Source organism: Falco peregrinus, chromosome 1 (assembly GCF_023634155.1).
Source record: "Falco peregrinus isolate bFalPer1 chromosome 1, bFalPer1.pri, whole genome shotgun sequence".
Classification (NCBI taxonomy): Eukaryota; Metazoa; Chordata; class Aves; order Falconiformes; family Falconidae; genus Falco; species Falco peregrinus.
In genome coordinates, this window is record NC_073721.1 from 34201650 (window position 1) to 34224352 (window position 22703).

At 38.2% G+C, this 22703-nt stretch overlaps 1 protein-coding gene across 8 annotated transcripts in view; it reads left to right on the forward strand.

The window, feature by feature from the left end:
• The window catches only part of VTI1A (vesicle transport through interaction with t-SNAREs 1A), a 274342-nt gene that overhangs the window by 6579 nt on the left and 245060 nt on the right, over positions 1-22703 (forward strand). For 7 of the 8 annotated variants that reach the window (XM_055793663.1, XM_055793664.1, XM_055793666.1 and 4 more), the window contains exons 2-3: positions 2164-2222; positions 7132-7242. In XM_055793663.1, coding sequence (XP_055649638.1) covers positions 2164-2222; positions 7132-7242 — 170 coding nt within the window. Of the gene's footprint in view, positions 1-2163; positions 2223-7131; positions 7243-10564; positions 10935-22703 lie in introns of those variants that run through there. The other variant, XM_055793669.1, reaches the window with a different exon arrangement.

Sequence of the window (22703 nt, forward strand, 5' to 3'; positions counted from 1 at the left end):
TATTTGGGTGCTGTAAATTAATTGCCCGCATATTTTACAATAGTGTAGCAGCTTCTTGGGTGATAACCTAGTGCATACGATCTGTTCTTGTGAGTCTGCCATGTGAGTGATGGTGTATCCTCTGAAGGCAGCTGGTTATTTGCAAAGATGTCTGCATTGTCGTAGAGGTAGAAAGATGATCCTCAACCTGATGCAGAGCTCCAACATACGTAACTGAAGAAAGACAGATCATGATGTTCATGCATCCTTAAATGAGAGTGTAGAGTGTTTTAGGTAAATGTAAAGATACATGGATAGGCCCATGCAAATGTAATGCAGGATACTGTAGAACACCAGGGGGAGGACTCAGCTAGAACACAGCTTGTTTAAGCTGGGAATGCTGCACCAAAAACTCTGCAGCAATATGTAGAGGAATGAAGGCAGTGGGTTGATTGACATGGATGATATGCAGCTGTAGCTCATTCCCATTAAGTGGTTAAATATCCCTGAGGAGTCTGGAAGGATGTTGGATGGAGGAGGAGCAGTGTGGTCTGACCTCTGGAGGAAGCAGGAACAGCGGGGACAGTAGCATCTGACTGATGGTAAAAGCCTTGTTGCAGCTTGCTAGCTTACTTGTGCTGTGACAGCAATATAGTCCTTTTCAGAAGTAGTTCTGTTGCTTTTAAGAAAGGTTGTTTTAAGGGCATGTTTTAATTTTATACGGCAGGAATTCTGGTTTTGGTTGTAACCTCATCATCTGGTTCCTGCCTATGGCTCTAAGCTTGTTTAAAAAAAAAAGTATTTCAGCTTGTGAGAAGCTAAACTACATATGTTTAATAAAGGGTGTTCCTCTTGAAATTCAGGGGCTTGTGGCTTGCAGAGGGTCAAAGGAGATCATCAGGTAGTCCATTTTGGTCTTTAACGTGTCAGTTCTAGGATACAAAGAGATCATGTGGAAGAGAAGCAAAGGAATTCAGGCTAAAAAAGAAAACTGTGAAGTCTGAAGACACACAATAAAGTCTCTTGTGCCAACATAGACTTACCCATCATGATCTCTGAGCAGCAATGACTAGAGATACTTCTGCACTTTTTATCTGCTTCATCAGACAAACCACCAGCATGGATATCTCATGATGCTCTTTCAAATGAACGGTGGTGTGAAGGGTTGTATGTTCAGAGTTTTGTTGTTAACTTCACTGAGATAACGGGTGGATTTACAGTCTGAAGGGTGGAAGCTATGGCCACGAGAGGGGCACAAAGTGATGCAAGAGGCACTGCAAATAGCAGTATTGAAGCCCCTGTATCCCACAGTAATTAAGCAATGTGGGGACGTTTTTGTTATCCGGTGACTGACTATTCCTCAGAAAGTTCCCTTTCATGCTGTAACAAACCAAGTGGTCCAGCAATTAGAATATTTGACAGATGTGATACTGAATCTTGAGTTCTTGGCTTATGTTGGATTCTCTGCCTGAGAATGAATGGTTAAAGGCATGTTGAAAGCCAGATGTGCTCTATATAGCTGGGATATTAGGCTTATTGGGGAACTTGACAGATGACGACTGCTACATATAGCTTATAACTGATTTTAATGTTTTAAAATTTGCATTTTTTATTACTAATTTACACTTTTGCTGCCCCTGGAAAACAGTGGTTTTCTTGTAGCTTCTGTGGTGTTTCGTTTTGTTTCTATTGAAGCAAAAGAAACTATTCTAGACCCAGCACAGGAGCAGGGAAACAGAAACCTCATGTTTCTTCAGTACCTGGATTAATTTTAAGTAGGATGGTTGGTTTTGTGCATCTCATATTTTGCAAAAAAATAGGATAAGCCTTTGTGCTTAAGCCATGGTTTTTTTTTTCCTTTTGGTGTAAGTATGTGTCTTCTCATGCATTTGTACACACCCAGCAAGCACCTGCTGAGGCATAACTCTTACACCTGGAGCAGCTGTAACTGCTTTCCTAACTAGCAAATGCTGTATAACAAACCACAAGACTTCAAGCATTCTCCAGTCTCCTTTTTTTCTTTTTTTTTTTTTTAGTTAGTAATGTGGGTTATCACAGTGTGCAATGATGTCACAACAGAATGAATCCTTTCAGTCAGTTTTAACTTTGAAGCTTTTGAAATGGTATATTTTTCTTTCATGGCAAGAGCACAATTATATTGGTATTTTCACAATTCTATTTCAGATGAGAAGAAGCAGATGGTTGTGAATGTTGAGAAACAGCTTGAAGAAGCAAGGGATCTGGTATGTTCTGGCTTTTCATGTTAACTGCAAATTCCTAGGGAAAATAATAGGATCATTAGTGGTAACATTTAACACACACGATCCCCTAAGAATACTTAATCAATTATTAAATGAAATAGTATTTTTGAGATAGTTCTTATTTGAGAATATTAAATACCCAAGAGGAGTGAGTGTATCCTTTTTTTTAATTTTGTGTTAAGTCATCTAAGGTTTGCATTATTGCTGTAAGCTATTACACGCTGCTACAGGCTTTGAGCTGTGGATTGGGTCTTTTAATTCAGTTCCTAAAGTAAGTATTTACACACCTGGACTGTTAGGTTTTTTTTTCTTGTAAGACCTATGCATTGTGATTTAATCTGTGTGATTGTTGTGTAGAGTACTAGATATTTTTTCTTTTCTAGCAAGTGAGGCATGAAGATACGTAGTTGTTTAAGGTCAAGTGGTCCACACTGACAGAAGAAAGCAGTGTGTTAACAACTGTGACTTTTTTTTCGTGTTTTTTTTTTTTTTTTTTTTTTTACTTTGTTCCCATTAAAGCCTGTTGTGTTCTCCATCTGGACGGTGCATAAAAGTAGTATTGTAGATGTGGAGTAACTTAGCAAAGGTGTTGGTGAAAGTTGAGAAATTACTTTTTCCCACACAGCCAATAGTTGCTTGCCTGAAGCTGCTTTTGATTTTTACTTGCAAATGAGTTTGGTCTATCTAGTGTCAGAAATGTAACCTGTTAGGATAGGGAAAGGAAATCAGTTCTCCTGGCCTGAAAGTTCTTATAGTTGGGCAACTTGAATGAATGATTTAATTACTAACTAAACAGGAATATTGGAATTTACTTTAAGTGGTGTAGGAGGAAAAAAGTCTCTAGAATGTTTGTTGACATACCTAGTGCTTTTCATTTAGGAATTGAATTAGTCTTGTAGTCTAGAGCATTGGAATAGCATCCAGGAAAGCTGCATGTTGGGAGGACTCCCTGTGAGGATGGCAAGGTGCCTAACCTCTCTGATTTGATACTCTGTGAGAAATGCAGTAAATTTACTGTCCCATCTCAGGAGGATGTTTTGAAGTTTTATTAAGGTCTTCTGGGCATTTTCTTATTCAAACAGCTGAAAGAAAGTAAAAATCTAGGAATGGTTTTCATCTTTTCACTACAACTTGACATAGCAAAAAAAGCATAGCAGTGCAGGGAAATTGTAGCATGGGTGGTCTGATGAAAAATAATTCAAATTTGGTTTTCTACTCAAAGTAAGATTGGAAGGAGCAGAAATTGAGTTAATGGCTCATTTCTTCTCTCCTTATGTCAGAAAAAGATCATCTGAATTTGTATTTGTTATAAGATTAAAAATTAAATCCTGTATCTGTACTTTCATCCTAATGATGATCTTCATTTAATGTGCTGGCTTTTCTTTCATGCTTTTGTTTTAGATCTTGTTGCTAATGCTGCTAGACAGGTGCTCAATTCAATTATTGGCTTTGAGCAATTACCTAACATGTTTGTGATTAATGTGAAGGCTTGGGTTTAAAAATCAATTTGAACCAACCTGCTAATAACAGAACTGATTAAAAAGATCCTCTTTTAAACTAAAGGCTACAGTAGAAAATCAAAATAAACCTAATTCCTTGCTACTGATGGTTTTCATGCATTGGTTTGCTTCATTGTCTTGGGTAGTCAAAACTGGGTTTAGCTGACTTTAGTTTATTTCCTAGTTGGCTAGGAAAGAACACTCTCATGTACTGTAAATATTATTGTAGAGATGATTTATTTACATTGACTAACCATTGATTGTTTTAAAACACTGTCTGTTTTGTTTGGGTAAATTCACAGTGTAATTGATTTGGTCTATGTGCAGAGCTGACACCAAATCTTTGAGACTCCCAGGCTGCCTTTTCAAGCCAGAGCTGTTGAGTAAGGGATCTCTGGGGAGAAATCCTGTCATTCTGTGTCCAGTGTGGAGTATATGAATGTTATTTTTACCAAGATTTTAAGAAGGGTGAATGTTGTGGTAACCTTAGAGAAACTGAGTATAAAATCTAGCATCTACTAGAAGAGCTGGGATTAGCATTTTTGAGGGAAATTTTACTTTAAAGAAGAAAAAGCTGTCTGTCTGTTTTTTTGCCTTTATGATTTATGAGGGAAACATCACAGAATTGTTGTGTTGCAAACGCTAGGTTATTCTTATTTAGACACTTGGGGTTTTTTTTACTGTTAATCTCTATTTAGTTCCAGGATTTCAGAATAAAATTACGAAGCTTACAAGTTTCATAAAATACTAGCAATTGTCCAGAGCAATTTAATGTGGAAAGGTTCCTGTGGGATGGGAGACTTATTCTGGGGTCTCAATGGACAACAGCAGCAGCACTACCTTACTTTGTTGTATTTTTGAATGGAAATAACCAGTGGCTGCTCAGCTTTTCGCTGTATTCAGTGCTGGGAGTGTACTGGATGGTGTTAGGAGCAACCCCCTGAGGCTGAACCCTTGAGGAGCCTTAAGGGGGGCCCTGGTTTATGAATCTGGGCGAGAGGCAGGTACCAGAAGGCTCAGCTTCGCCGCGGTGGTTCAGCGCCAGCCAGGCCCCACTTGGCCGCTCGCTCACTGCTCCCCAGTGGGGTGGGGGGAGAAAGAAGAGTTAAAGGGAGAAAACTGATGTGTTGAGAGGGTTTAATAGGTAAAGCAAAAGCCACGTGCACAAGCAAAGCAAAACAAGGGATTCCTTCACCACTTCCCCTGGGCTCAGCCGTCGGCAGGAAGGCAGGGCTCCATCACGTGTAACGGGGCTTGGGAAGACAAACGCCATCACTCTGAACATCCCCACCTTCCTCCTTCTTCCCCCAGATTTATACACTGGGCATGACACCCTACGGTGTGGAATGTCCCTGGGGCCAGTTGGGGCCAGCTGTCCCGGCTGTGTCCCCTCCCGACTCCTTGTGCCCCCCTCCCTGGCTGCTCACCGGTGCGGTGGGGTGAGGGGCAGAGAAGCCCTTGGCTCTGTGCAGGCCCTGCTCAGCAGCAACCAAACGCCTCTGTGTTACCGACACCGTTTCTGCACAACTCCAAAACACAGCCCCACACCAGCTACTGGGAAGAAAATTAACTCTATCCCAGCCAAAACCAGTGCTGGTGGGGAGTTTAAACTTAACCAGTAACAGAAGTTTGAGCTTGTAGTTTTTCTAAAGAAAGTAAGTGCCAGGTTGTTTTTACCTTTAAGTAGAATTAAGCTCTGTTCTTGCTTGTGTATGAAAAATAGGATTTTATGACCAGTAATATGAGGCCTGAAAGTGAAAATACATAAAGTTAGGTTGCCTTTGGACCTTACAATCTCTGATACTGACTCTTTAAATTGAACATTTTGGATTTCATGGACTGTGGTCTGATATTTGCTATAAATTCTGTATTCACTGGAAGATGGTTTCATTTTTATATAATAGCTAAGAATTGAGACTTCATTAAAATATCCTGACCTTGCACATCTAACTATATATACACATGAGGAATGATTTCTATGTTTATAGAATATTTGAGATCAAATATATTGAGATGAAATTGATAAGAAATAAGCCATTAATTCCAGCTATCAGTCTAATTTATGATACCCCATTGGAAAGTTAAGCCTGAGCCAAAGAACTGGGCAGAATTAGAAATGGATTTGTATGTTTCAATTCATTACTGACTATTTAATTAAAGTTTTATTATTGAATATCATTTTGTATAATCAGAATAAATCAGGCAGAATGTCTTTGGAGTATCTGGTAATTCCATTGATTAAATTCAGATGCTTTTTTTTATGATATGAGGATGAAATTTCAAAGTGTAAGCAAGCAATTACATAGGAATAAACTGTAGCTGTCCCTTGTGAAGACCTGTAACCAGGAGCTTGGGACCCTAATTAAAAGGCATTTCTGTTCCAATGCCATATTGTTCAACCTGGAATTGTAGGAAGCAAGTAAATATTGTTTTGGGTGCCTATTACAACCAAGGAGAGGTATTCTTTTACTTTTTAAAGTAAGTTGGGAAGATTTTAAAAGGTCAGATTCTTAAGCTGTGCAAAACAGAATTCGCAAACAGACAGCATCATGTAGAGGAGGCTTGGTGACCCAGTGGGCAGGTAATTAGCAGGTAGTGCAGCCCTGGTTTGTAACTCCTTTTGATTTTCAGTACCTCTGTGCCATACTTCTGTGTTTCAGGCCTCTTAGTGTTTTACATGGCAAGAATAAATAGAAAAAGCTTCTGAAAGATATATTCTCTCTCTGACCTTTCAATGCATTCAACTGTATACAAGTTCTTGAATGGTATTGTTGCTAAACCCTGAAATTCAGCTATTCAATATACCTACATACACATTTGAGATACGCATTTAGGCAGTCATTTCAGATATTGTAATTCTGCTGAGTAAGCAATACCTAAAAGAACAAGAATTATTTTTTAAACATAGAGGCTGCTGGTAAATAAAACTTCAAACGTATATATATGCACACACAAATATGTACACATATATGAATGTGTATATATACATGTGCGTGTGTGTGTAAATAAATAAAACAGCTTTTTCAGCCAAGGGTTTCCAAAACCACACAGCTAGATGGAGGCAGGCTTTCTTCTGAGCTATGCTAATTTGTAGGAAGGTTATTTAACCTCAGTTTTACTATTTTCTTGTAATAAAATGTGTTCATCACATCTGGAAACGAAATCCAGAAATGTTTGACTAGAATCATTCCTTGTGTTAATAATATTAGTTTTGTCACTTGTTTGTTGACAAGGCTGTGTAAAAGTTTTGATAAATGGTTTATTTATTGCAGAATAAACAACATTTTTCTTGATAAAGAAGGAATATTTCTTAATATTTGTGAACAATTTAGGTAAATTCATCCTTGCTCTAATACCCTTTTGATTTACATGTCTTTATTTTTACTTGTTAGCTTGAGCAGATGGAACTTGAAGTTCGAGAGATCCCACCTCAAAGCCGAGGAATGTACAGCAGTCGAATGAGAAGCTACAAACAAGAAATGGGAAAACTTGAAGCTGATTTTGTGAGTTTTTAATGAATTAGCTAAAGAAGGCATCGATCGGATTTTTTAAAACATAATAATGCAGTTATTCAGGCAACTGAAAGGTATTTTTGAGTAGTTTGACAGATGAGTTCTGTGTGTATCTTGCTGTGTTCTGGACAGATGAAAACCAAACTAGGGAAGTGAAGCTTTTCTTTTTGTAGCACTCCCATACCAGTGTTCAAGTTGCTACCTTGCTGTCCCTTTGCCCTGGTTCTGAATTGTTTCTGTGCCATTAAACATTGTTAGTGTTCATGCTATAGGCAAAATAGCTTTTGATCCGGTTTCTCAAGGAATGACTGGTAGAACATCAGAGTTAATACTTAAATTACTGCATAAGTATTCTCTGAGTGGAAAATAACAGTTTGTTTAAGACAGCTTGTAGTGATGTGGTCAGTAACATGAAAAACAATATAATCTCCAATCCATGGAATTTTTGAATGTAGTTTCTCATGTGCAGTTCATTTCTTAGTTTCTGTGATTTGTTTTCTATTCACTTAATTCTTCCTGACTTTTGTACAAATTGGTTATAAATAATACTTTTTTCAAGTAATGAATGCAAACTAACAAGATTCCCTTGTCTAGGGGATTCTGCTACAGTTATCAGTCCTTTTTTGTGGCTGGAATTTGCACTGAGTAGATATACATAGAGACAAAATTGTTTCTTCTAAAATCCTGAAAAAGTTCAAAGGGATTGCAGAGTGTAAGGAAACGTGATGTTAATTGGCAGCAGCTCAGTTCCTGCAGGGTAGGGAAAAAGAAATAACTAGTGACAGTATTTTCTATTTAATGGAGAACTGTGAATTTTCTCGGGTTGCTGGCAGCAGTTTATTCCTTCAGGGGAGGGGAGTCAATGTTTATACCTGCATCCAGGAAATCCAGCTGACTGTCACTCCTCTCTGATTCTGCCAAGTTGAAGAGATGTACGGAAATGTCTTACTTTAGAAGATGGTTGCAATTTTGTGAAGTTTGGAGAATGTTAGGGTAAAAAGACTTGCATCAAAATTTTGCAACAATTTCATGATGTTCCTCTGTAGTAAGCGTGCATGGCCTTGCTGGCTAAACAGTGGTTTCCAAGAGAGAACAATTTCTGGAGCAGTCGTGAATGCTGTTTATCTTCTCAGGTGTGGGAGAATTCACTGTCAGCATTTATTTGTTGCTGGCCTATTTCTCCATGTAGGCAGACGGGGGAATTGGTACTTCATATTCCTAAGCAATAGGAAGTGGGGGAGTTCAGAACCAGACACTCTTTGTGGAAGAGGAGAAAGGAGTGTGTATGGAAGAAATGCATCAGAGCCCTAGGAGTTATGTGATCAAAAGAATATAAGTTTGTGCTCAGAGCAAAAAACATGAGAAAGAGGAAGGAACAGATCATAATAATGGGAAAAAATAAACAGCCCACAATTCAAGGATGGCATTCAGCAGATCAAGGGAAGAAAATGAGTGGAGTGAAAGACAAAGTACTGAAAGAAAACAAGTTATGCTTGGAAAAATCTCAGTTATATAGAAAATAGTGTTCTTAAAACTAAATGCACTACATAATTCCAGTTCCTAAGTGCTAACATTATTTTAGGTTTGTATGTGATGGTTTCAGAATCTTTCTGGATTGTTCTCCAGTCAAATAGCAACTTGTTGGAAACTGTAAGACAAAATGTTTCAGTTGTGAGTTCAAAGAGAGAAGAGGGGAAGGAAAGGAAATGTTATTTTGACTTTATAAGCTGCAGGGCTGTTGAAGGTAGAAATTTGAAAATACTTTCTGGATGAATTGTGACCTGTTTGACTGTAAGCAAAGCGTATAGAGTTTATGTAAGAGCTTTAGCAGACCTTTAGGGAAAGCAAATCGACATACTTTTGAAATTATGTCACTTTTATAGATGAAGGGAAATTTTTAACTGGAAATGATACTGACAGTTTCGAGCTATGACCGGCTTACAGATTTGCTGGTCAAAGTTCTTGGCCCTTCTGAAAGGCATGCAGATGTGAGCTTGCAAAGTTAAGTGTTGTTCTCTATAAATGAAGTTGGAATCTCAGCTGGATCCCGCTGTATTCTGCTTGGCTTTTCTTCCTGTGTGAAGCAGTGTGTGCACTGAGCAGAGTACATTTCTCAATCATCTTGGAAGTATGTGTTTCATATGAAAGAAAGCATGTCTGTGAAATTAATTACAAAAATTATATACCTCAGTATACAGTCTTTTTTGTTAAGTTCTGTACTTCAAACGTGAAGTTAATGTGGAACTGGTGCTGGTCACTTTTATATTCATCATAATTAACACAAGTTTTGATCTTGTGGTTACTTGTATGCCTTATAAAATCTCAAAAATTTGCCCTCACCCAAGCAGTTATGGAAAACAGCAGCACAGCAACATATTTGAAAGTTAGGAGAAGGAAACATGAGGTATGTGGACCGTCCGCTCTTCACTTGCAGGATGGACGGCATTAAGTTTTCTTTGTGACATGTAATATCTAAATGGTGAGTTTATTTGATGATCTGCAGTATGTGTAATGATGACAAAACACCGACTATGACTTTAATATTATTTAGTACATGTTGTGGCATCTTAATGAACATATAGTGTTTTTTTCTGTGTACTTTGTCAGAGTATATTCTGAAAAATAAGGATTTAAACTTGGTTGCTCTGTACTTTAAAAAGTTACTTCAAACATGGCTTACTTGTCTCCGACTTTGTAATCAAATAAAAACAAGTTGAAAATAAGGGATTTATTTCCCCTTATTGCTAATCCATGTTATCTTGAGTCATGTCTGCAGTTATCAGTGCTCGGCAGTCCAGAGGCGTGTGTGGAGGCAAGGACATCTACCCCATGCACTGTATTGCACACGGGTAGTTGGTAACTCACTAATTACATTAAATCGTATCTGAGGAGAAAAAGCCACCTTGCTTCATCTTGGCCCTCCCTTTTGGAGATGGATGGTGGTAATAAAAACCAGAGTAGCTCCTTTTTGTCGGTAGAAGTAGTCGGATAGCATAGCACTGTGAATACGGGTGGGGAGAACTAACAAAGCAAGCATTGCACCTCAGATCAAGGCAGCAGCCCTTCCTGATGGTTGCCTCAGTGCTGCGTAGGCTGCCATGGGGAGCAGGTGCCTGGGGAGAAATGTAAGATTAGGGCAAGTGTAAAGTGATGCTTATTTGCGGAAAAGCTGCGTATGCCTCAAAAGGCAGTTTCAGGCTTGCTTAGTGTGTGCGATAAACGTATCAAACCAGAATAAAACTGTTTGTTAAACCGTGTGCTGCAAGATTGTAACTTGCAGGTGTTAATCTTGGCTTTATTACGCTATTTTCAGCAGTATGTGCCGGTACCGCACTTCGGTAGCCGAGCTGCGTTCCCGCGGGCGGTGACGGTGCCCGGTGCTGGGGTAATGGCTCCATCTGGTGGCCCGAAGCGGAGTTGCAGACCACAGACTTGTGCTTTCCGGGTCCGTAAAGGTATTGGGACCACCTACCAAAGAGTTCCTGACATTTCAAACAATCCCCCTATGAGCAGGTGGTTTTCCTGCACCTACCAATGCACCGTTCTGTGGTTTAAGCCTGTAAATATTTTCTTTTCGACTCTTTCAGCTGTAGAATGGCCGTGGTGCCTGCCTGTGTGAAGCAAGTTCTGAATGCAAAAAAAGCCTTACATTTTATTGCAGTCTCTTAAGTACATGGACTATAGGTATTGTTTATTTTTTTGTAAATAAAACATTTTTTTGTTATGTGAAAATAGCCTGTGATCTTTAAAACAGTAGGGATATGCAGTGGTAAAAAGCTTTCTAGATTTTATAAACTTATTTTGACTTGAAATTATCCCAGTTCATGTGAAACTGTAACTATATAAACTTGGCAAATGTGTGGTTATCTGCTAGTGTTTGTTTTTACTCCAAGGATTCCATGTACTGGTTCAACATCAAGGCACCATAAAAAAAAAGGGGGGGGGAGGGGCAGGGGCCCAGAAGTCGGCATTTTCCTGAAAAGTTTACAGCTGAAGCATGAGGCATTCAAATAGGCAGGGAAATACAAAAATCCAGTAAGCGCATATTACACAGCAGCATTCCTGTTACAAAAATGAGTACTATACAATCAATGGTGAAAGTGGGATGGGTATATTTAACAAGAAAAATAACCATCAAATAAATACAGGAGGCAGGATAGGAACTGTTCAGATTCTGTCACGGCAGCACGGAGGCAAACTGAATAGATAACGTTTGTTACCAGTCCAAGAGACAGCACTCATTCCTTTCTAAAGACTCAGGGTGGGTACTGGTTTTGGATTCTGACCTTCAACTTAAAGAAAAAAAAAAAAAAAAAGGGGGGGGGGGGAGAAGTCAGAGGCATAGACAGATACATTGTACAAACCTTGACTAAACATTTAAACATTTTCAGCACTTAACAATAGCTTCGGTTCAGTCAATAGTGAAGATACGTATTCGCATTTCATACTTCCTACAGGTTCTGTTTAAGATCATTGTTCAAATGACAACTGCTGTTAAGTTTTAAAAACATTTAAGGAGATAAGCAATGGATTTTTATTTGATAAAGTTAGCTTTTTTTGTGTGACTCTGAAGTACCACCCAAGTCACCTGAACAACTACTACAGCTGTCAGTTATATTCTGGCTGCTTTTGCAAATAGTGCTGCCCTTATTTTGGGTTCAGTCACCTGCCCAGACAAATATTCATATGGCTCTAAGTGTAATGAATGACATTTGTCAAACAACAAGTTAGTGGCCTGTATCTTTATGGTGAGAGTCTTCCCTAGCTTTCTGGTTTGAGCTAAAACTTTAAGAGACTCAACTGTGGCTGCTGGATTATTTTGATTTATAAAGCAAAGCATCATTGCTTTGTAGTTGCAAAGTCATAAACTGTGTGTGGGACAGATCTGTGTTTCTTGATAGTTGTATCCCAGCAACGTTATTAAAAACAGGGAACTCCCCATGATACATGTCATGTGTGCACGTGCACCCTGCACGGCCAGCATGTGTGCTTGTACTGAAAACCTGATCTTGTTGACAAATTCGAAACTTCTGAAATCGGATTAGTTTCTGCTATGTGAGCAGTGCAGCTCTTTTGAACAGGGCTGTGGAGGATCTGTTTTAATGCACGTGAGATTGAACTGATTATGTTTCAGAAGAAAGAATGTGAAATATTTGACCATGTGCTTTGACAATCTGATTTTGAGAAAGCATTTTGTGAACAAAAGTTCCTTCACTGTGCTGTTTTTATAGATACTGTTACCTTCTTGAGATAAGCAATCAGTCTTCTACACTGTGCTCACTGCTCTACACAGAGGCACTGTTTTGTTTTCCTCTCTTCCTTTTCTAGTAACTTTTAATGTGATATTTCTATGCTTGGCTGCTGCTGAACAGTAGGCCAACTTCTACAGCGGTAAATTCTACATTGTCTTCTGTTTGTTTTCACTTGTGTCCCCACCTTGGTGAGTTTGTGATGAAAAAAGGTGGAGGCATTTGACATTTTACAGTTAAGTTTATTTATAATACTGCTATTTTGAATGGGTAAAAAGTGATACAGGAGAGAATGTTGGGGTTTTTGTGGTTGTTTTTGGGTTTTTTTTGGTAATGTTCAAGGCTTAAACTGAGTTTTTGATGAAAGATTAAGAGGTGGTACAACTTAGATCCCCTGTAGAAAACTTGCCCTAATTTATTTACATCTTAGATTTCTTTTTTATAGTTTTTTGTGAAGTATGAAGAAGGAAGGAAACTTATCTCACTGTGGGTTTTACTAGTGATGACGTGCTTTTCTTTAGAGGCAAGTGTGAAAGATGGGAGTTAATATGCTTAATTTGTAATTAACCTAAGGGGCTATGGTTGTTTTAACTCAGATTCCTGAGAAGCCAGACCAGCGAACCACACTTTACCTCCTGGGTTTTATAATTCTGCAGGTATTGCTTATAAAGAATCCTTCCTTCCATGTTTGACTAAAAAGATGCATCTCATAACACAATATGTGAAGAGCTAATACGCTGAGTAAGGGCAACCAGGCAGCAAGTTTTTAATGTCAATAAAAAGAATTCCTTAACTAGATTCTTCTCTCAACTGGCTTTACCTTGATACTCACAAGAAATTGTGCGTGTCTCTCTCCAGAGACATTGCTCATCTGTTAACATGTAGGGGTAAGACTGGTGGGTTCTGCGGCACGCTGTTTGCTGGTCCTTCAGCAAGTCAGTGACTCTTAACGGTGGAGGTGATGCACATGATTTTAAGAAAAAACAGTTCACGAAGCACTAGGCTTGGCTGAGTGATTACAAATGAAAGTGCTTTCAGGAAGCGATTTAGTGAGTCTGATAATTCTGGGGTCTGGCTGGGGGCTATGAGTGAAAGGCATATTGACTCACAGCGCACTGTAAGCATTCATGCCTCTTTCCTTTCTCTCCTCACACACGAAATATTTCTGTATTAAATGAAGCTGAAAAGTGGTCTCTGGCAGAATGAAATCCTTCTGTAAAATGTGTTTTAAGGCATGTAATAGAAATTCAGCATGACATCAGCTCTGCCTTTTTCACTAACTGTGCTTTCTCACCTGGCAGTCTTCCGACATATCTGGATGCTTTCCCAGGTGGAGAACTACCATTTCTCTATTTACCATGTAATTTCTTCTTACGTTAAAACTACTAGTTCTCAAAGTAGTAGAATTAAATCTGTCTGCTGTTCATCCTAGCAGATAGGGGGAGAAGCAGCATCCACTCAAAATTACTTCTACCCAGCTGGTGAGTAAAGTGAGTTCATAATACAGAAACTGAATGCTGTTTATTGCGGGGCAGGAGGAGGAAGGCTTTTATGTTTCCCACTTTCTTGGTGATTTCTTATTTTAGTGAAGTGATACTCCCCTACCTGTCATGCAAAAAGAAGCAAGCTGTCATTGTCCTGCTTTTGATAGCAGCAGTACTATGATAAAGGTTCCGCAGCTGGTGTGGGATGTGATGACAAATAAAGCAGAACAGAGCGTATCTCACTCTCCCTTTGTTGTATGGCTCACCTGCACTCGTATAAGTAGAAGTTTGATTTGGTTTATACCATGAGTTAGAAACATAAAGATTTCAAGAAGAAACAGCTCACAATCTGAGCAAACCATCATTTTAACATGCTTGCTTTACACGCTAGAACTGCTTTTTCAAGTTCCTTAATGTGTTATTACTTCCCCCCCTCCCCCTTTTCCCAGCTAGAGTGAGACTAATTTGTGTTTAAAATAGGGAGAGCCATGTGCTACTCATAAAGCAAAGAAATAGGGAGAAGGTACTGGACTGACACTGCAAGGATTAATTATAGCCCTTTTCACATTTTTTGGTTTGTTTGTGCAGGGAATGACACTAGATGGCACTGTTTGTTTGCAAAGCAAGTACTTTTTTTTTTTTTTCTTCCCCCCTCCCTTTTTGTCCCTGTTTCTTTTTTTCTTTTTTTTTTTTTTTTTTTTTTTTTTTTTTTGCTTTGGTAGTAACTGAAATTACTGTTTCATGAATAAAATATTTCTGGTGGGATTTGCATTTCTATATTGGCTGAAGATACTGTGTTGAATGTTTTATTAACCAGCCCAGTGCAACTGTCAGCCTATTAAAGAGATCCAATGGACCCTGTTTAGCTAAATAAACTAAATAAATCCAATTCGTCAAATTGTGTTCCTGGCTGTTTATTTTCCATTCGTTTGATGTACAGTTTATTTTAAGTTAAAGCCACATAGTTTTAAAAATTAATGTGAAAATAGAATTTAGTGTTTGAAACATGAGGAGACTATTTGCCATGGCCAAAAATAGCTCTCCTTTATGGTGAAGTTGCCATCTGGTAAATGGTGAACTTTTTATTGGTGCGTGATTAACTGTCCCATGTCAAAAATTAGTTTGGCAAAGGAGTGGTTAATGGCTTTTTTTGCCTGCTTGATGGGTTTTTGTTGCTTTCATGAAATGAAACTTGAAATACAAGCACTGCTGTTAAAAGTAGCTATTTCTACCCAACTTCAAGAGGTTTGTGCTTCATCCTGGTATTTTCTCCATCAGAATTCAAGGGGAAAATTTTATATGATCATTACGTATTAAATGCTTGTTGAAATTCCAATTGCATCATGGGCAAATATTAGAGTATAAAAATCTCTTTGCATAACTGAATATATTGTATCTCTGGTTGTCAAACAGCTGTCAAACATTACAAATAATAGCATTCATTATATTCTGCTAGTACAAATAATATTTTAGTTACCTCGTTTTTTGCTAAAAATCTTTGCCATAGGATAGCAGGAGACAGGCTATGAATTTATGGTAATGTTATTGGCATAATGAAAATTCTTCTGTGCCAGTTAAAAATTCCTGTAAATGCAGATATGTTCTAGATTTGTTAATAAGCAAAATGAAGAAACAGTAATGGATGTATTCTCTCTTTCCTGCTGATTCTTTCCATAATGCTGCTTTAGTGATGTTACATGTTAACTTTTGTGTGTTTTACAAGACATTGAAGTTGCCAAGTATCATGTTTTGCATAATTTTATTTTTATGATTTCAGGTTTCTGAAAGTGCTATACTGAAATTGAGTACAATAGAAACACAGTCAGTTTGATTCTGTTTCTGCCTTTTCGTTCAGGAAATCCACTATAACAGATTAAGTAGTCGTTGTGAAGAGCTAATGTGTTAGTATGGATTTGATAGTGTTAGAGATTCTGAAGGAAAATCATTCAATCAGTTCATTCTGTCTTTTTTTCTTACAAATTACAGATTAATTTAACAAAAACTGTTAAATTTTTGTCGCCACTTCTCCCCCAAACTCTAACCCAAGAACAAAGTAGATACTTATGCAGCTGTCTTCAGTGTTAGACAGAGTGCTATTTCCTTCTGTAGGTAGACTTTCACTTGTCCTGAAAAGTATTAAATTTCTTTAATATTTTCAAGGTGCAAATATTTAAAAACGCTATTTAATAACTAAACCACACAATGTTAGCCTGTTTTCTTTCTGATAAAACCTCCAATTTGTGCTGTAAGCTGGCTCTTTTGAACATAGCAGTAGTAAACACAGAAGGAACTTTGTGGTTCTTTAAAACTGGCTAGCGCAGGTAAAAAGTGATGGACTTTTACAGCAGTGGAAATGTCTTGTTTCTGGCTTAAGACTTGGTGAGAAAGGAATATAAAGCGAAAAAAAATACAGTTGGAAGTGTATTAGAATGATCCCCCCCCCCAATGTTCTTTACTATGTGAAGCATATGGAAAAAGCCTGACCATCTCTGTCCTTTTGTTTGGTAACTTTTTATTTGTATTCTGCAGTCATTTAGTAGTCAGTCCCAAGTACAGTCAGCTTCCCTTAAAGCTGCCGTACAAACCACAAAAAAAATGGTTCTTGTTCACAAAGTCTATTTAAACTTGCTGTTGGGGAGGAAATCCCTGCAAAGGCTAGACGATCTGCAAGTTGTATGTTTGACAATTTAATGCTTGTATTCGTTTATAATAAGTGGATCAAATACGGCACTTCCCTTACTTTTTGTTTGCTTTTTATAAATTGCCTTTAGGGTGCTAGCGCTAGGAAAATAAGCCTTTTCCAATATTTAATAGATATTACAGAGGTTTTACTCCTAAAAAAAGTTGATCAATGAAAATTAGAGTAGAAATACAAAGAACAGATGGTAAAGAGCAATATAGCAGGGGGCTTCTGGCATCAGCAGTAGAACAGAGTAATTTTTCCTGCTGTACTAATATTTAACCATTTCTGGTGGATTTAACGAAAAAAAGGGTTTTGCTAAAAGTATCTGGTGCCTGGTGCATAAAGAGTAAGAAATTAGGGAATGTGTGTGTGGGCTCTGCATGTTTCCTATTGAGTAGCTTTTGTGCTTACTTTCTGAATCCCCACAACTTTCCAACACGTCCTTAGTTTGTTGTTTGTGTGGTTTTTTTATTATTTTCAGATAAGTTCAGAATAGAATGAATAAGGGCAGTGTTTGCCAACTTACCCTCCTGGTCAGCATGGAAAAGTGTTAGGTAGTCTTTTGGAAAACACTGAATAGCAATTGCAGACTTTGTACCTGTTCACTAAAGACTCAAATGTGAAGATTTGAAATGCAAGTCAAAGAAAAGGCTCATATTGTGTTTGGTGGGTCTTGGCTTGGCCCTTAGATAAAAAATGCTCCTGCATTATGAAGATAGCACCTTCCTTTCCATTGATTCATGAACAGAACACTTTGAGCTATTATTAAATCAATCTGTAACCTTTGTGAGGGTGTATCACCAACCGGGGAAAAAAGTGGTAGTAACTATTTTATTTAAGAGAGAATAATGACATTAATATCAAAGCAAATTCTCATATTTCAAAATTTGGACATTAACTTTCCATAACGATGGTTGATATTTTGGGATGTGTAACTGCATGTATTTTGACACAGAGATCCCTATTTATAGAGTGGCTAACACGAAAGGTTTTCTACCCATGAGTATAGCTCTTTGGCACTGTGATAGTGAACATTAACTAAATAGAATTTTGTAAAGAACTGAGTTGTTATGTTGATATGTTTCGTGTGATTATTTTTGTTTTAAGAAATATGGATTAGTTTCAGTATTATGGATTGTTCCATTTGCAGCTGCCTTTGAAACTACAGGTTTTCATCTGTTATAATTTCTAGCATCTAGTCTAGAAAAGACTAGAAATATTTTTATTATTTCTAGCATCCTTTAAAAAGACTGAGAAGTATTTATCTAGGATTAATGTAGTTGGGAGTAAAACTAGTAATGCTAAGAGGGGGTCTTAACTATAGTTCTAGATATTTTTTTTATTAGAAAAGTATTTTATTATTAACACTGTGTTTGTGTATTGTTTAATTCAATGTTATTAATATGCCTAAGTGACCATGTGATTTCCTCGTCTTTCTGGGAGAAATCAGACTCTGGTGTTCAGTTGTGTAAGCTTCTCACAGAGTTAGTTCAGTCAACTAAATCAAGGTAAAAAGTTACAGAAAGGTCAGGATTAAGTTAGGGGTTGCTAACCTGAATCGCTTTCCCAGCCTTTTCAAGCCCTTAGTGCTCCTTTTGTCTTTTTCTCACCTTCTGGCATGTTGTCCTCCTGTTAGATCTTTATTTGAGTTGAAGGCACCTGGGCTGAATCTTCCTTGTGACCCATACTTGGAGGCAATTTCAAATGTGTTATTAAGGTCCCCTTTTTCCATTCATGAGCTACGTGTCCAGCACTCAGCAATGCAGATTGGTGGCTCAGCACTTGTGCCCTGCAGATGTCTTGGATGAAAACCCATGAATTTTAGAATGAGCATAAGGAAAATTTGCTCTTCTCCTTTCCCCTTTTAATTTTTCTTTTTCTGCATCTCTTTCTGGGGCAAACTTTAAAAGTTTTCACTTTTAATTTGTACCTTAAAAGTACTCTGTTGTAAGGTCATCTGCTGAGTTCTCTTCTCTCCTAATCCAGGACCAGTTCACAAGCCATTTGTGTGTTTTAAAAAATGTCTTAGCTGGCTTTTCTCCCAGCTGGAGCTCCATGTACAGTGGTGGTGTTTGGTTTGGCAGTACTGTGATTTTGAAGTGAATCCCCTCATTTTCCTCACCTACTGCATGTGAGACTGAATAGGATGGCTTCTTGAAGAAAATGGACTGGAAACTCCCATTTTGGGTCTACACCAAAATAAGGGTCTGAACCAAAGACTGGTGTTTCGGACAGCTTTGAACCATGTTGAAGTGAGGATGTTTGGTCTAAGAACTGGGCTAAGTCTATTCTGCAGTAAAACCTGGATTCATGTACACTGTAGAAACAATAGTGGAAAACCTCCCAAGATGCTACCTGTTCCGATGTAATTAAATGTATCCTTTTGGAGCAAGACTATTTTGAGGACCATCCTTCCTTTGTGGAAGTTTTGGGCCTTTTGGGAATTTCCATTCTCCTTCTCATACCGTACTTAAAAGAAAGGAAACCTGGGTGTGTGCTTCTGTTTGAAATCTAGTTATACTTTCATTTTTGGAAATGCTTTTCAATGAGTTTGATTAGTATGTAAAGATCACTTCTGGTGGATCATGTTTTGGTTCTTTCACCTACTTGTCATTTCAACAGAAAAAATGAGCCTCTGGTTTTCCATCATATCCAATACACTTTGAAGGTCTTCAGCATTAAATTTCATGTACCAACGAAGCAATAGTGCCTGACACAATATTCCATATCTGGTCTTCAACTGTACTCACTGCATTTGTGATTTTGATGCAAAAGTGACATGAATTAGTAAAATTCCTGTTGTCTAAGCAACAGGAAATCCATATCAGTTCTTTGAGGTCACATTCAACGTGTCTGTTGTATTCTAAGAAATCACTATCTGTGTCTGTGCCAGATAAGTTTTACAGAATAATTAAGAGGCTGTGGCATGCCATATGTCTTGATGTCCATAGTATCAAATCCTAATATCAGCTTTGTTGTATAATAAAATTCTTCTCCATGTCTTATGCTGAGATGCAGAGTGGGACTTGCTGAATAAAAGAAAAGTCTCTTCCAGCAAGGAGAGATGCTGTCAGTGAACAGTCCATTTTCTATTTCCCTTCTACCTTTAAACTATTCTGTGCTACTGGCTGTAATTTGGCCTGGGTTTGGCTTGGGCAGGAGTGTTTGAACTCATCTGTACAAAGAAGTTTATTCTCGCATTCAGGTAAATGAGTTTGGGGTATTTTCCCTACTGAGCAAGCTATTGCAATCTGGTTGGAATGACTCACTGATGAGGTGTTTGGCTGTGTAGTGGTGACGGGGATGAAATTCTTGAAATGAGGCAGTGCTGCCCTCTGTTACAATTTTTGGGGAAGTATCTAGAAAGACGTGAGAATAGATTGTCCTCCTGACATTATAAACAAAGAAGGTGGACCTTTGGTAGTAGCAATCCTCTCGAGGGAATTAAATCAAGCACCTTATAGAGAAAGTGGAAACAAATGTGTTGCTTTGCTCAACTTCAGAGTTGTATTCAAAGTTTCTTGTGCCATATATTTTAACTTTTATGCAGGCTTAGTATATTTTTGATCAGAAGATTAAGTCTTTGGTGTGTGTTTAAATACAGATGAACAAGTTCATGTGTTTGTGCAGGGTTTTTTTAACATTAAACAAAGCCCTTTCCTCTGCCCAAAACAGTCAAAATGGAATTAATATTCTTCAAGGATTACAGTCTGTCTGTAAACTTCGCTGTTGGACACATCACTTCAAAAATAGCCATATGAAGAAAAATGTGTGATGTACTTATTGACAGAGAAAAGCCAATAAATCCAATTTGATTCAGGAAGCTGAGAAATATTTTAATAACTTTTTGACGTTTTCCTGTAGTCCTTATTTACCTTATCAATAGTTATGGTGACATATGATTGTCAACTTTTTATATTAAACCAAACTAATAAATTAAACATGTTGTGTTTATACCTGATGAAAGCTGACGTTTTGGAAAGGTGTTAAAATATACTGACAGGTCTTGTTCATAAACTCCTTTGGTATAAATATGTAGATGACATCTTTAGATATTGTTTGTACATAGGCTGATAGGCAGGGAACGTTGACAACGTAACAAATGCAAATGTCAACCCCACAATTTAACCTTTCTGTGTAGGAAAAGATGTTAGTTTTAAGTTACATGTATCTTTTAACTTTATTTTCAAAGTTTTTTTTGAGCCTGTTATCATTGCTGTTTCATGTGCCACTGAAAGGAACGCTGCAATGAGAAAGATTTGCACTTAAGAGCTTTCCTCTGTGGTGTTCCTACTTAAATGAATACAGCTGAGAGGGTGTTTTTTCTTCTAATTCTTTTTATTTTTCATGTTTGGCTAGTACCTTCTGGATGTCTCTGCAATATCACCTGTTCATTTCTGACTTGCCAATGATTGAGGGCTTGTAAGTGTGACTCAAGGGCAGTAAACCAGTAAAACTATTTTAAAATGTCAGAGCCATTTACTGTAACAACAGACATATGGCCTTGGCTTTAACCCAGATCAGGGTTGCTTCATTTGCAGAATATTTCTAACTTGACCCTGGTTTTCTCTGTGGTGATGTAAATCCACTATGTGCTATCTGCTTGACTTTTTTTCTGCATCATCCACAAGCTGTGGTTGATACCAGATCTTGAAAAAGTTATGTCCAGTTTTGGATGCTCAAGGCCCTAAGGGCACCAATGGCCTTTAATAGCCCTGAGCAGCCTCCCCAACGTGCCTGGGGCACCATTTCAGGGCTGTCAGTCCCAGCTCCAGGGACGCTGTGGGATGCTGCTCTCCAGCTCCTCATGGTCCTGCCTGGCTATGGCCCTTGCTGAGCTGGACCCTGATAAAATACTGGCCTGAACTTGCTGATGTTGGGAGCTATGCAGCTCTGCCAGGTGACCCAAGGGACCTGTAAATTCCCTCTCTTTGGCCTTTTTGACTTTTAAATCTACTCGATACAAGCTACTCAAGTATTGCCTTTCTATCACACACCTAGGCACATCTGCTTGTGGTCCAGTGTCTGGGCAAGGAGTGGGGGGTCTTTTGTGTATTGGCATGGAGGACTTCTGGCAGGATCTCCTGGTGCTGACTTAAAGCACACGTTAAAATGTCAGGAGTCTTGCACTGCTTTCAGAATGGGAATGCCTATGCTGATTCTGATAGCTACAAGCAGAGTTCCTACTGAAGCTTGTAGCCTGTATGAATTATGTCTCTCCATTTCCCATTTTAGACTTGTGAGGGGCTTTAAGAAGGAAAACTTACTGCACTTTCATGCGGTCCTCTTTCTGTCACCCAGGCTTCTCACTCTTGTCTTTTGGTGACTGACTTTACAACTAAGATGAACTTTTCCATAATGTTCTTGCTGCTGCTTCATGCAGTCTTCCTTTATCACAATTGAAGGTGCACTGGTAGATTGAAAATGTGTTGGTAGATATTTCATGATATTTCACACAACTCTGAGGTGGGAATCTCTAAGAACTGGGAGTCCTTTGAATGTTGACTCTGTAATAGCTAAGGATGTATCTGTGAATCCCATCAAGGAGAATTCACCCTTTCGTCACAGCTTGTCAAGTGTGCTGTGCTCTGTGTGTCGGATAGAGAGGTTAAGGAGAAGTTTGGGAAGGGGAGGCTGGTGTTTATTGGTTTGTGATGCTGGACTTTTGGAGTTAAAGCTGTTGCTGTTGTGGCAGGAATTACAATTTGCTAAATGTTGGTAGTGGTAGAGGAAGGTACTACTAGTTTTGTTGTTTTTCCCTTGTTGTAAATGAGTTAAAGGATGTCCACAGTCACAGCTGGACCTCTGTTATAAATAAAAACAAAAATGTGCCAAAGTGCCTGCAGAGGTAGTTAATGAAAGCCAAAGTAATGGGAGGTTGGTGCAAGCATATAAAATTTAATAGTTTTGGAAGGTTTCGGGTATATTAAAAATAACTTTTCCAGAATAATTGACTACTTTAACTGGGTATTGAATCAATCAGCCAATTAGCGCAGTCCTGTTTTGTATTGTGGAAACTTTGGTAGCACAGTAATG